The sequence below is a fragment of the Syngnathus scovelli genome, chromosome 21 (genome assembly GCF_024217435.2).
Source record: "Syngnathus scovelli strain Florida chromosome 21, RoL_Ssco_1.2, whole genome shotgun sequence".
In the NCBI taxonomy this organism is placed as follows: Eukaryota; Metazoa; Chordata; class Actinopteri; order Syngnathiformes; family Syngnathidae; genus Syngnathus; species Syngnathus scovelli.
The window spans coordinates 3475911-3490369 of NC_090867.1; the positions used below are offsets into that span (position 1 = coordinate 3475911).

The 14459-nt window shown below is 52.8% G+C and overlaps 1 protein-coding gene across 5 annotated transcripts; it reads right to left on the reverse strand.

Moving 5' to 3' along the window:
* Positions 1-22: 22 nt before the first annotated feature.
* On the reverse strand, positions 23-13476 carry LOC125991082 (disks large homolog 5). Of its 5 annotated transcripts, none has more exons than XM_049758595.2 (33): positions 12750-13475; positions 10039-10107; positions 9605-9779; positions 9384-9527; positions 8355-8538; positions 8013-8269; positions 7644-7950; positions 7328-7558; positions 6738-6922; positions 6540-6665; positions 6345-6477; positions 6148-6272; positions 5914-6044; positions 5741-5844; positions 5567-5659; positions 4640-5425; positions 4431-4554; positions 4214-4340; positions 4018-4133; positions 3861-3944; positions 3634-3769; positions 3392-3554; positions 3190-3323; positions 2991-3125; positions 2745-2913; positions 2506-2654; positions 2241-2411; positions 1947-2176; positions 1717-1860; positions 1495-1622; positions 1299-1408; positions 843-952; positions 23-731 (listed from the first exon to the last, which is right to left on the reverse strand). In XM_049758595.2, exons 1-33 carry the CDS (start codon positions 13057-13059, stop codon positions 628-630), a joined length of 5694 nt encoding a protein of 1897 aa, XP_049614552.1. In that variant the 5' UTR covers positions 13060-13475; the 3' UTR covers positions 23-627. The 5 variants fall into 5 exon arrangements, with proteins under 5 accessions (XP_049614552.1, XP_049614551.1, XP_049614549.1 ...); XM_049758594.2 differs by having other exon boundaries at positions 1980-2176; positions 5914-6089; XM_049758592.2 differs by having other exon boundaries at positions 5914-6089.
* Between the last annotated feature and the right edge of the window lie 983 nt (positions 13477-14459).

Here is a 14459-nt window from a genome sequence, read left to right on the forward strand (position 1 = left end):
TGCACAAAGAAATTTGACCATGTCATCGTCCGTACCCTTTTTAATCAGAGTCAAAAGAAAAAGATGATTGTTATTCCAACAGATGAAATGTTGGAAGATGCACGTCATTAACCAGGACAACCGACAAACATCCCTTTAATGCAACCCAGCTAAAGGAAGAATGCAAAACGCAATTGACAACTCAAGTAGAAAACACACACAAAGTGAAAAGCTGCTGTTATGCGGTTTGTATTACACTTGTAGCGTAGAAATAAATATATTAAAAATGCGTGGCACACTGGCATCATAATGTGAGGCCTGAAATGATGAACAGAGGGTGGGGGGAAAAAGTCTGCTATGTTGAATACCATTAAGCTCCATCTCCATGATTTGATAAAAATAGACAAATATCCGGTGAGCGGGGCGAAGGTGCTCCAGATTGTGTTGAGTGCTTCTAGATAGAAACGCATATTGCTGTCGTATTCCATACGAGCGTCAACAACTATTTGAGGTACAGTACATCACTCTGGTTTCGTGTGCGTGTGTGTGTGTGTGTGTGTGGAGGTCGCGGGCAGTGGCGTCAGCAGTTCATTTACCCCGATGATAAAGTTGTGCAGATTTTTTTTTTTTTCTTCTTCGGTACTCGTTTTACAGCGCTCCGTCAGGGATCCACAGAACTTTATTCTGCTCCTGCTCCACGATGGTAACAATCTGAGTGCAAATGTAGGACACGCTGCCGCCTTGCACGACACCTGATCAAAATAAAAAGAGGTGCTTGGGTGTTATTTATGAGGGTGGGAATTTGTGGCTGGATTAAGTGCACAATTCAGAGTTGTGCTTCTGGTCAATGTGCAAGTTTGGACCTGTGAAGAAGCGGCTGTACTCCTGCTCCGTCTTCTGGGCCGCCTCAAACTGCTCCTTGGAGAGCTTCTGCGAGAGTTTATCCCGCAGGTACAAGGGATCCTTCTGCTCTCTGAGGACGCACAAGAGAGCGCCGCCGTCAAGCCACCCGCGTTAGCGTGCCAGCGCAAGGTCGCCAAGATCCCATTCGGCTTTGGAGGCCGCTGCGTGTCCGGGGGGGGGGGGGGGAGCATTTTCGCCGCCCACGCGGTGAACCGACACCACGGGTTCCCGACTGGGCTTTCCCTGGACAGCTGCCACTCGGCCGCGGACGGAAGGGGAGGCTTAAAAAAGATATAATTTCCTGTGGGTTGGCATTGTTATTGGGTAGTATTTGTTGGGTTTGTGAGATGCTGTGATTGATTATGAGGGGGAAAAAAAAAAAAAAAACGACCAAAACAGGCTATGCTTGTACTCACTTGATCTGCTTTGCATTTTTGTAGCGGATGAAAATGACGATGGGGTAGACGTGAACGCTGTGGAGGCGTTCAATGGCATGTGCCCCAATGTCGAGCAAACAGTGAGAGTCCTGCCAGACAATGTTTCAAACGCAATCGACATGAAGGCTTTCCCGTTTTGAGGAATCGTACGGTGGACAAGGTGTACCGCATTTACCTTCTCCGTGATCTCCTTTATGGACGCCACGGTAGTGACGTCAAAATGGCCGCTGCGTCGCTTGAAGTCGATGAAGACGCAGTCCTTCACGCCTCGCTCAATAGCCTGCTGGGACGCCTTCATGATCTCTGCCAATTGATATTGAAACGGTGACGAGATGTCGCAAACGCTTTCAATCTTCAATCGAGCATCCAAGAACGCTCGGCAGGCGGTGCAGCTTACCCGGTGGACAGCGACTGAATTTGGCGGGCGCCTCGTTGACTAGCATGTCCTTGCTGGCCTCGGCCAGTGGCCCCAAGATCAGCACAGGTCTGGGGGCTGAGCACTCCACCTTCTGCACCCGCTGATACACGAGGCTCACGCCATCTGAGTAGGCAATGAGACAAAACGTTGGTTATTTGCAGCAACATTTTGATCCACATGGCAAGCAACAAACAAAATTGGCTTCGTACCGTCGGAAACCAAGTTGAGACGAGAAGTCTCACCTTCGGCCATGGGCAAGTAATCGGACATCATGGCTTCGGACGCCATCAGGTCTTTGCCGTCCCTGGATCCGTTGCGCTTGTGCTTCAGCCTCCGGCGAAAGAAGGACCTCCGGGCGGCGGCCGACATGCTTTTGCCGCCGCTGCAGTCGTCCTTGACATCGGCCAGGCCGTGCCTCCTGTAGAACTCCTGGTCCATCCTTGGGAGAGCGGCGTGGGTCAAGATGAGAAGCGCTTCTCCTTCTCTCTTCAGGCTTGACTTACATGAACTTGCTGGGAATCTGCCCTCTCTCCAACTTGTGCGCCTTCTCGTCAAGGCGCCATGCCATCCAGTAGCCAAAGTTGCCGTTGGGCAGCGTGTCCTCCACGTAGAGGATGTCGTCCTTCTTGAAGCTCAGCTCCAGCTCCACGTCGGCCACTCTCTCGTAAAGTGATCTGGCGGAACACGCAAACTTTTGCCCACTGAGTCGTGGCCCGCTCCGCCAATTCCACACTTGGCAGAGTGTCATAATGTCCTGACTTTGCATACCTGATGAAAAATCCATCTCCGGGTAGCTCTCTGACGGCAGCGAGCTCGTCCACGCAGTTTTGAACCTTGACCGTGATCGTTTCGGCCGGCTTCAACAATTCCAGATAAGCCTCCTCTTTGGTTTTGTTCTTCATGCTGATGCGGTTGTACTGTTGGGAGAAAAAAAAAAAAAAAAAAAAAAAAAAAAGAATGAACATGAATCAATACAAAGCATACAAACGTGACATTGCTGAAGATACCTCCAGTATCAGGTCTCCAGGCAGAAGGCCATCGAGAGTTTGAGCAGGGCTGTCTTCATCCAGGCTCTCTACAAAGATGCCGTAGAGGTTGCCTCCGCAGATCTGCACTCCCAGCTCGCCCTGGACCCTCTTCAGCCTGACCAGACGAGGCAAAGCGCCGACGGGAAGCCTGGCCGGGAGCACGACATGATTTTCCAGATTCCCCGGCTTACCCAATACCGGTGACTACTAATGATGAAGCGTTACCTGGTGGCGGCCCGCGTGGATGGGGGCGTCGCCGTGCTCTCGTCCTGCTCGCTGTCGCTCAAGGAGCGCTCGTCCGGGGTACTGGCACCGCTGTCCCGCGGGGTCGGCCGGCTGCCGACGGACTCCATGCGAGAGCTGTGGAGGAGGAAGAGTAGCGGTCAGTTGATGACTTTGGAGCGCGGCGTGTGATGGTGCCTACCTGGATCGTGAGTGATTGCCCAGCTGAAACATGTGAGGGTTGTACTGAGCCAAAATGGTGACCGTGTCGCACTGCTGCCCGATCACCAAGCGCGCCTGCTGCTCGTTGGCATTGCGCAGATTGATGCCGTTAAACTGGACACAAGCCACATTTGTCAAACCGGCGATCAATATAACACCCGCCCTCCTCACTTTTTTTGTACCTCCAAGAGCTGATCTCCGTACTCCAAATGAGCTTGGTGAGCGATGCTTCCCGCAGTCACTTTGGACACAAAGACACCGCCGTTCTCACCGCTCACGATGGAGATGCCCAGCGGCTCGGCTCCTTTCTGCACCGTCAAGTTGCGCGGCTCCTCCAAACACGGCCTTGGGGACGACCCAAAACACATTTGATGATGTTTTTTTTTTTGCTTCCATCACGAGCGGCGAGATGGGGCCAACTTACCCGTCCTTCCGGGTGGTGGATATCCTGAGCCGCGTGGGGACGGAGATCGCCGATTGGCTACTGACAAAAAACGTGGCGCCCGGGCCGACAGGGGACGTGGGAGGCGTTGCGGGCGAGCTGCACTCGGAACGGGAGCCTGCGGGTGGCCAAGCGCCACGTGATATACTTGTTTTTTTTTTCCTGTCTGCTCCCAGACCTTTGTCCATCATTTGAAGCGCAGTCCATACCTGCATCGGATCCAGTGGAGCACGGGTAACCAGTCGGTGGGATTCGAATGCGCTCGGCCCTGTACTGCAATGCGCTCAGGGAGACTAAAAAACACAAACGAGTCATTGCGAGGCAAAACAAAAAAAGTATTTCAAGATTGTTGCGTCTATACAGTACCCAGTCTGGCGCTGGAGGGGAGGGAGTTGGTGCCGTGAGGCGTCGGGCTGCTCTCGCTGACGTCCCCTGCGAGCTTGTGGTAGAGGTCCACACTGTGGCGACCGTGACGCTGGGCGCTAAAACGTCAAGCGGCCGTCATGATATTCAATTCAATGTCACAAGACATTTTGAAAAATGCGCAGCAGACGGACGGCACCTTGCAAGCGACCGCACGTGGACGTTGGAGTTGCCGCTCTGCATCTGGTTATTCCGGCCCAGGTAGATGGCGTTCCTCGTCACCGAGATCTTCGCTGGACTCGGAGCTAAACCTCGCTGCGTCGGGTCTGAAAGATGATGGTCACTTTATAAACAGGCGGCAGCGGTGGGAAAGACAAACTACTCCAACACGGCCGGATGACGTTTTGCCGACTTACGTGCAACGGCGCTGCTGTAGCTGGGCGGCGCAAGGTGCATGCTGTAGCGATTATTTCGCATCGGGGAGAAGCGCAACAAATCCATGGGCTCGGGGGAGTGCTCGTCGTTGGAGAAATTGTGAATCTGGCGGTCAGATGATATCGTTGACTCCAACATGAGATGCAGCTAATTTTATTTTGCAACTTTCTTTCCTGTGTTTTGCACAAACCTGCACGGGAGGCAGGATACGCAGTGGCGTCACGTTCCGCCGCAGCGCCGGTGCCGATTTGGGCCGGTACCTTCTCTTGTCTGGCTCCTGGTGTGGACTCCCGTCATCGTCTGCCGGCGTCTTGGACTCTCTTTGAGGAGCTTCGGCAGAGTAGTAGAGCTGCTGATCGCCCTCCCCGTCCATGATGGGCCCGGGAGAAGCCGGAACGGCGGAGTCTGACGCTGAGCTGCTCTGCTGCGAGTGCTTAAACCTGAACGCGTCACTGGGCGGACCTCGGGAGGATTCGGCCAGCGAGCTCTGTGGCGAGTGCCTGGGCAGCTGAGAAAGCGAGACGTAGTCCAAACTTGGAGGCGCTTCCGCTCTCCTGAAAGGGTTTGCGTCAAAGATGGACTTGCGTTGTTTGGCTCTCTTGTAGACGGAGAGCTGCGCGCACTCGGGAACGGACGCTCCGCCGATGACTTTGGGCCAAGTGCCGCCGCCGGCCTTTGGCACAGGAGCACCGCAGTGGGGCAACGCGGGCGTGAAGGTGAAGGGCCGCCGGTGGAAGTCCCGCCTCCTGTAGCCGAAGTCCGCCAGGGATTCCGAGGGGCTGCGGGAGTGCAGTGAGTCGCCAGGAAGGCCGGCGACATCGCCGCCACCACGCGCTCCATCGTCATCGCCGCGCCCCAATTCGCAAGCACAGCTGTTGGCCTGCGTGCGTTCGGCACTACGGCAGCTTTTGCAGACTTTCTCAGAGTCCCTCAGAGTTTCGTATAAACTCTGGCCGGAGCAGCTCTGCGGCAGGAACTGATCACAAACAAATCAGAAATGTCATGAACATACCAAACATACTGAATATGAATTCATTATTTTCAAATGGATCAACTTGTATTTTGTTTAAAAAAAGATTATTATTATTTTTTTTTTTAGAAGTGAGCAGCCGTCAACCTTGGCGAGGGAGATGCAGAGCGACTCGCGGCACGTCCTCAGCAGAGCGTCACACTCGGCCAGCGACTTGTTATCGAGCGGGATGCCGTTAATCTGAAACGTTAGGTCAGTTAGTTTGTTTTTTATTTTTTTCCCCACGAGGCTAAAATAATGCCTGAAGCCCGGCACACTCACAGCTAACAGCCTGTCCCCGACTGCCAGATGATTGTCTCGGACCGCCGGTCCGCCCGGCGCCAGCGAGGCGACAAAGACTCCGCTTTCCAGGCAGATGCCGCAGTCTGAGAGGACAAGCGAGAGTGGTACGTTTCGATTCGGTTAGCAGCAGAACAGGGCAGATTGTTGCGAACCTTTTTGTCCCGCGAGGTTTATCTGGACGGGAGCAGCGACCCGGCCCCCCAGCGACTTCCTGCGGCGGACCACCATATTGATCACGCCCTCGCCACTCAGCACGGCTTTGACGGCCTGCTTCCCGTCTTTGCTGGTCAGGTCCACATTGTTGATCTTTAGCAGCCAGTCGTTCACCCTACATGCAATTGAATTGTCTTCTATTTGACAACGGGAAGCAACAAATCCTCGCTTACCTTAAGCGGCCCTCCGCGAGACTTCCTTTGTCCACCTTAGTGACAAAGACGCCACAATCTCCCGGTAAATAAGGATCGTTCACACCCTCGGCGATGTCAAAGCCCAGCGCTTCCAAATCCATCTCCTACGTGAAAACAAAAGACACACGACTTGTTGAGTGGCTGCGGATGAAAACAAACAAAGGCGTTGGACTCACCCTGCGCTTCTCAAACTCCACAACTTCCGTCTCCCACTCCACCGTGTCCATGTCGATGGCGGAATCGTGCGAACTGTGAGCCATGAGCTGGCGGAAGCGAGCCTCCTTTTCCAGTTGGTCCTCCATTTTGTCCCTTCACAACGTTGACGACGTGAGGCCGATATAGTTGGGCGACGCATTTTCCCCTTCACTCACTTGAGTTCTTTGAGCTCCCGCACGGCGTCGTTCTTCTGCTTCCTAGTGTCATCTAGATTCCTCAGCGCGTCGGCCAGGTCGCTGACGGCTCGGTCACGCTCTCGTCTCAGGTTGTCGCACAAGGTGCTGCGACGGGGACGGCAAACTCACTTTGGGCGCGTGGCAACCACAAAAACTTTAGAAAGGACGCAAACTCACCGAACGCTTTCCCGCTCCGCCACGATCTTGTCCCTCTCTTGGAAGGCCCAGTCCCTACGACACTTGGCCACCTCGGCCTCCTGCAGAGCCTCCTTCAGCTCCTGGCCCACGGCCTCGTATTGCTTCCTCAGCATCTCGATCTCCTTGTTGGCTCGCTCTGTGTCCATAGTGGCCGAGTCTTGTTTCTGCATTTGGGAAAAGACGCCGATTGGATAGAGCGCAAAAGTAACGTAGGATGCCAATGTAACGAGCTCTGGTCATACACATTCACAAGTAGGTCAGCTGTGATGTAATTAAGGAGCAATCTCTCATTGGCCTTGCTCTGGAGAAAATTAACAGGGCATTAGGGAAAGCATTAATTTAGCCTGTGCTGGAACTGATTCCTGTGGCGCTTATTGTTGGGATTGATTATTTGACCTCCAGAGAAGGCAAAAGTCATGGCATTATTTTCTGATGGATTAAAAAAAAACATGAGTGGAAGCGTCCCAGCAGCTGGACAACCCTAAAAAATATGACTATTATATGAGAGACATGAAGGGATTATGGTCATGGGGGGGGGGGGGGAAATCAATCTGGCGTCTGCGTGCTACCTGTCTGGCCTGATAATACTCGCGCAGCAGCCGGTCCCGCTGGACGATGGCCTCGGTCCTCTCCTTGCGGGCCACGTCTCGCTCCTCACGCACCGTCTCCATGTCCTTGCAGGCCTGGCTTAGCTCCTTCTGCGCCTCCGCCTTGTCCTTCACCTCGTGGCAGTACTTCTCCAGAAGCTCGTTCTTCTCGCAGAGTGCTCGATCCCTGTCCATCAGCGACGACGCCAGTTCCTTAAAAGTGACAAAGCGTCCATATTGATGGGTTGATGCACCTTCCACGGCCACCAGGGAGCGGTCGACTTAGTCGGTTGATTACCTGTCGGAGAGCCTCCAGCTCCTCGTTGGCCACGCGGCGCTCCGAGGACGTGTTCTTGAGCTTAGCCTCGGCTAGCTCCAGCCCGGACTGAAGCCGCTCCACCTCCTTGATGACCTGGTCGCGCTCACTCATGATCAGCCGGTACTCGCTGATGACCGAGTCGCGCTCGTCCTTGTACTTTTCGCACTCTTTGGCCGCTTTAAGATGCTGCGTTTTGAAGCGCGTGGCCTCCGACTGCAGCCGCTCCATCTCGCGCTGAAGCTCCACGTTCTGCGTGGCCGCCTTGGACAGCTCCTGCTGGTCCAACCTGGAGCGGGCCAGAGGAAGTCACATACTCACCAGTGTTTTTTCCCCCTTTCCCCTACGTACGTGCGTATGGACGAGGAATACTGCTGCTGGTAGAGGACAGCGGCGTCCCTCTGCTTGGTCAGCACGTCCAGCTGCTTCTGAAGGCGCCGCTTCTCCTCCTGCGCATGGTCCAGGCGACTCAGGTCGGCGTTGTGGTCGGCCGTCTCGTCGTCGTAGCGCTTGCGCAGGCCCTCGTAGTCGCTCCTCACGCTCTCCAGTTTGTCCACAGCCGAGTCGTACAACTTGTTGAGGGCATCCGAGGAGCCTTCCCGAATGGCCTAGAAACGAAGGCGCAAAGTCAAGGGGATGCACGGACGTATCATTTCTCCATGGTGAGCTCGGCGCCCCCCGCTGGCCGGCTACCTGTCGGTGCAGCAGGCGCATGTCGGCCACCTCTTGCTGGTGGTCGTCTCGCAGTCGGCGCAGTTCCTCGCAGTTGTGCTTGGCGTGGTCGAGCTGGCGCTGCAGTTGCACGTTGTCCAGCCTCAGCGCCTCCAGCTCATCCTTGAGCTGGCCGTGCTCGCCCGCCATCCGGCTGTGCAGCGTGCTGAAAAACAAAATACGAGATCAGATGTCAAATGTCCGCCCTCTCGTGACACGTAAATCAATGTGCGGATTAAATGGTCAAATGTCTTGAATCTGTTTTTACTCTTGTCCTGCACAACAACAAAAAGAGAGGTTGGCTTGTCTGAACGCACTTTGCTAATTTCACAACGGAGCAAACAGGTTAGTGGCAAAGAGAAGATAGTTTTCCCAGAAGTTGGGCAGGCTAAAAATAGTCAGTGTGGTTGAGTATGTCAAAAAGCCAGATGTTCTCTCTTGGAGCTCATTACCAAGCTAATGACTTCAAATGATGCTCTTATGCAACTTGGACAGTGCGTGAAATGAACTCTGTGATTGATGTGGCTTGTGCGTGACAACAGGTCAAAACAGCAAAATCAAGTTGAGAAACAAAACTGCAATCCAAAGAGAAGCAAATCTCAACTATAGCAGAGGAGCTTATGAAAATCCAGTCAAGCCAAAGTTGCAAGATCATAATAACAACATTCAAGGAAAAAAAAATTCTGATTTGATGCCATGACTTTGCACGCAAAGTAAACGAGAAGGAGCGGCTTAAGCACGGCAATAATCTCAATAATTATCTTGAGCCGCCGATGTCTGGCCAGATGTCGCTGGGGAGGGGAGCGCTCGCAAACAAACCCACCGGCCGGCTTCCCTTTTCCGTTTTTATTCCTAAGCCCGAGGAGGCGACAAGAAATGCTGCGCCTGTAGCATCTGGGTCCGCACGCTAATTACAGAGCCTCATCTGGCGTGTCTTCTTTGATACGGGCGTGCGGGCGGGCGTTACTTCCAAACTTGCAATCTGCTGCAAATAAAAAAACAAGCACTCACTGGTAGAAGTCTGCCTTCTTGACGGCCTCCTCGCACCTCTTGAGGGTGCCGCTGTGCTGGTTCTGCAGCGACTGCAGCTCGGCCATGGCCTTCATGCACTGCAGCTTGAGACGTTCATAGTCGTGGCCTGCTTTCCAGTTGGGCCTGTTGAAGAGAGACAGACATCCGTGGTTACCCGCTTGCCGCTTTTGTTTACACTCGGGCCGCAACGCCGCGACTACCTGCAGTCGTCAAAAGTGCTCCCGGGCGAGGAGAGCGCCAGCCGCTTGCGGAGCTCGTCGCGCTCCCGGGTCACGTGGCGCAGCTGGAACAGGAGCGTCTCCCTCTTGTCGTGCGGCCGCGTAGCATCTGCGTAGGCCGGCGGCGGCGGTGGTGAAGAGGTCGGAGTTGGCGTACCTGAAAATGGGCGAGACGCTAGCACCGCAAGCAGCCACTCCTTGGAACTTGTCGGAGGAATCTATCTGGCATAACTTTATGCGCTGGCGCCGTCACCCAAAGCTGGCTTTTATTTCAGGCGGCATGGTGGAGTGAGCAAAAGAAGCCGCTCTGTGTGCATGTGTGCGCGGCGTCACTAAATCCCTCTCATATCTGTGTAATCAGCAGCATGTGCTTGCTCAGTCTCAACGGAGCCAAGTTCACCACGCAACTAACTCACCGGCGCTGCTGAGGGAGCCGCTGCTCTCGGAATCCGAGGGCATGGCGGACAAGACGCTGGACGCCGACCCTGCCGGGAAGCAAAAACACAAACAGGGTGACCATCTGCAGCCTCGGATCGAACATCTCGAGGCCTCCAAAGAAAGCAAAAGGACCACAAAAACACAAAGAGCCAGCCAGGGGAATACCAAGGAGGGACTTTCCCCGATCGGGCCGGTGAGCGTCGCTAATTATCGACCTTGAATAGCGACCAACCGGGGCCCCGAAGAGGCTGCGGCCTTTTATCTACGCTGACAAGATGACACGGTGGACTGGTGGAAGTCCCCCCTCCCCCCTTCCTTTAGAGCCCACCGGGTGACTCGCGAGAGACACAAACACAAGACACTGGATGCAGGGAGACTCTGTTAGCAAGGCAGTCAGCTGGAAAGGCTCAACACTGTCCTTATTGTCAAGCCTGAATACAAATCAAAGTGGCTGAAATGGAGAGGCCAAACATGGCTGAATGCAACACAAGCACACGGCCTTGAGGACACAACCATTTTTGCAAATGATTTTAAACATGCAAGCCCGGAGAAAGTATCTTCACGCCTTGTTCGCTCCTTTTGCACGCACGCACACACCGGAAGAACCTGTCCGCCCTGTTGACTCTGCCCACTTTTGCTGTTCTTTAGCACATCGTCACCACAGCTTGTCACGTGTGCTGCCTAATTGTGAAACACGGTAAAGAAAAAAAAAAAAGAAAAAAAAGGTCAAAAGCCGGCCAGGGAAGCTCACAGCGCAACGCCCGTCTTCCTAGGAATAAATGCGGGCAGTAGGCATGCATCGTTGGCACCTCGCCATTAAAGCTCGCTGACAGCACAGTGCAGTCGCAGAGTGGATGCTGCCAAATTTGCATCAATGTTATTTTGTTACCGTATTTGCCGGTGTATAAGTCGACTCGGTGTATAAGTCGACCCCCTAAAATTCGACGGAAATTTACGATTTTATGATATATCCTTTGTATAAGTCGAGCTCAATTGTTGCATTATATTAAACTTCAAAATTCAATATGCGAAATTTATTGACGAAATGTGTTCAAATTCCGGGAGGCCGTGCGCATGCGGCTGTTTATAAGCACCGCGGAGGAGATCGCGGAGCCTCATTCGACTTCCAGCGGCCGGCGAGCTCGCGCACGCCGCCCGGCACCACCGGGAGGCCGGAAATAGCTCCAAGCCGAGCGGATCGGCACTTTATAAGCACCGCGGAGGAGATCGCGGAGCCTCATTCGACTTCCAGCGGCCAGCGCACTCGCGCACGCTGCCCGGCACCACCGGGAGGCCGTGCACACGCGCCAAGTGGCCGGAAATAGCTCCCGCCGAGCGGACCGGCTCTTTATAAGCACCGCGGAGGAGATCGCAGAGCCTCATTCGACTTCCAGCAGCCGGCGAGCTCGCGCACGCCGCCCGGCACATCCGGGAGGCCATGCGCACGCGCCAAGTTGCCGGGAATACCTCCCGCGGAGCGGATCGGCTGTTTATAAGCACCGCGGAGGAGATCGCGGAGCCTCATTCGACTTCCAGCAGCCGGCGAGCTCGCGCACGCCGCCCGGTTCTAAAGTGTTCGCCTCGGCTGGTTCCCCATGTCGGCAAGTGAAAATTCGGCCTCTTCCCCTGGAAGTCCGGCCAAGTTTGGCGAATATTTTCTAAGTGCCAACGACTCAACCGCCGTAAAGTGTCCGCCTCGGCTGGTTCCTCCGGTCGGCCAGAACAAGTGAAAATTCGGCCTCTTTCCCTGGAAGTCTGGCCAAGTTTGGCGAATATTTTCTAAGTGCCAACGACATTCATTTAGACATGGCGATTGAATGTTTACGTACCGGTAGTTATTGTCGTTGCTTGACGCGCGATGACTCGCACATTCGCTCAATACCCAGTACTTCCCCCTAGCAGTCATCGTCGCTGCCTGGCTTTCGATGTCCGTTATTGAGGTGAGAATATTTGAAATTGTTGCTGAGGATGCGTGTTAATGCGACGAACGCTTTATAATGATTCAGTTTCTCGCTGTTTGATGAGCCTGACGGACGCACACCCACGCACAATGAGATGCATGAGAAACGGCCTTGGTTACCATCACATTTGAAGCGATGAATACGAAGTTAAATTTTATGACTCGGTGTATAAGTCGAGGTCGATTTTTTTCGGTCGATTTTGGATCGAAAAAGGTCGACCAATACACCGGCAAATACGGTAATCACTCATCTGCTGCGATGCCCTCGCCTGTGAGCAATGAGAGCTGGTTATGACAAAACAAAATATTGATATTTACGCTTGAATAACATCTCATTAAATTCCCAATAATTGCCAGTGAATTTCCCTGAACTTCACAGTTAAGGAAGCAAAACAAAATGTTCTTTTGTGTTTGTACATGTTGACCCTTTGTCCTTACAAAGCAATGCAGGACTTATTGATTTGCCTAATGGTTAGATTGACTTTTAGCTCCATTAAAACAGGCAGACGCTGGATAGACCCCGTGATTGACTGGTCACCAATCACAGGCATATTTTCTCTTTTGACACCTCTAAAATGACTTGTCATTGCCTACAGAAGTTACAAGATGGCACCAAATGAGTACTTTTGTTCAAATGAAGGACCTCTCCTTACTTCAAATCACACTTTGGCTGCATGAAAGTTGGCCAACAACGATTTCGAGACTAGCTCCTGCAAGTTTGCGTCTTACCGGTGCTGTGGTCCAGTGGCCCGGGAGTGGTGCCGGTACCGGTGTGCAGCACCGAGCGCAGGTGCGGGTTGGTCTCCTCCAGGGCTGAGCAGAAGTCGGCGAAGTGGTCTCGGTCCTTGCGGAGCAGAATCTTGACGAGGAGCTCCACTTTCTCCCCGCCGGGGCCGCTGCCGCGGGTCAGTTCGTGTCGCTCGGCTGTGCTCAGCGTGCCTCCCCGGGACAGGACCTCCACGAGCTGGTCGGCATCGGTGACGGACTCTGCCAAGTTGTGATGACACTTTTGCAGAAACTCTCTGTGCAGCGGATCCATGGCTCCCCACCACGTCCACCAACAGCCTCGGTTCGTTTCAGGCTAATCAAATCCTTCGGCCAAAGACTTTGGAAGCTTTTAGCGAGAAAAAGAAGACGAAGAAAAAGGAGAGCCGACCTGGTTCGGTTGGTGCTAGACGACGAGTAGCCATGTTTGTTGACGGCGCCGAGATGACAACACTTTTTTCCCCCTTTTCTTTTTCTGTCCCTCCCCTCGTCGTCAAAGCCCCGCTCGATCGGCACTCCGAGACGCTTCCGAAGGGCACGGCAGTTGTTGGGACATGTTGAAAAATGGGCAGAAAGTAATGCCAACTTGCTCAAAACAAGGGTAAGAGCAAGAACGAGACGGACAAGTACAAGAAATTGGAGCACTCGTGTTTTGAAGCACGGGATTTTTTTTAGGGTTTAAAAGAGGGCGGGGCTTCGTGGTTGGACGCACCTGGCTCGCGCACAGTCAGTCAACAGAGCATAGAAACACAACGCATAGAGTCGAGCTACAACATTCGCGGCTACGTAGATTAACGAGGTACGGCCAGCTATCGCGATAGCTAGATAGCTACTACACTAATACCAATTGTTTTGCAGAGGATAAAGAATATATGGCCATAAGTATTGTTACAGTGTTAGTTCAATACAAACTAGTTAGTTGGTCTATGGTATTTTTTATTGTGTGTTAGCATTAAGATAGGAAAAAGTGCACCAAACAAATATTGCGACTGACTCCTTGTTGGACAAACAACTAGACATCCATCACGTCGTATCATAGCAACCCCCACGGGCATAGCTTGCAACAATGTCATCTTTAAGAATAACTAGGGATTGAAATCCCAGCATAATTGCATTGCACATGGTCAAATCCGTAAGAAACAATGCAATCAAAATCATTTATTCATTCATGACATGAGCTATAATATGGAATAAATCCAGTTCAATGCAGGACGCTGTGTCCATATATATTGGCACACGCACACACATTCCCCAAGAGGGGGGCGTTGCAAGGCTGTAAAAGAAAAAAAAGCGTAAATGTCACACTGTTGTCTTGGAGCAAGTTGTGCCATCATTCAGGGCCGCTGCTGTCTTCCTAAGACTGCAAATTGGGGGGGGGAACAAAGGACGGGCAAGTCTTGCTGTTTGTGGCAATTATGACACAATTAACCGCAGGCATCATCATCAGGGTGATGACAACCATATAAAGTAGAACCTGTAATGTCACAGAATATTAGAGCAACATAATTGAATAAAGACTTTAATCAAAATCTAACACAATTTTATGGATGGTCTATTTCGAGCCAGGTATCACCGCAACCTCCCATATTTTGCCATATCAAATATTCATTCCTGCTGGCCTGTTTGATAATGGATGAGCGCTAGTCAAAAGGAAAAGGTGCTGAGCTGAGTCAT

Excerpts from the sequence above, each read along its gene's own strand:
- LOC125991082 (XM_049758592.2), bottom strand. The coding sequence starts at position 13,059 with ATGGATCCGCTGCACAGAGAGTTTCTGCAAAAGTGTCATCACAACTTG. Across the intron at positions 7,951-8,012 it reads TATTCCTCGTCCATACGCAC|GTTGGACCAGCAGGAGCTGT; the intron begins GTACGTAGGGGA and ends GGCCCGCTCCAG. Across the intron at positions 5,660-5,740 it reads TCGGGGACAGGCTGTTAGCT|ATTAACGGCATCCCGCTCGA; the intron begins GTGAGTGTGCCG and ends CTAACGTTTCAG.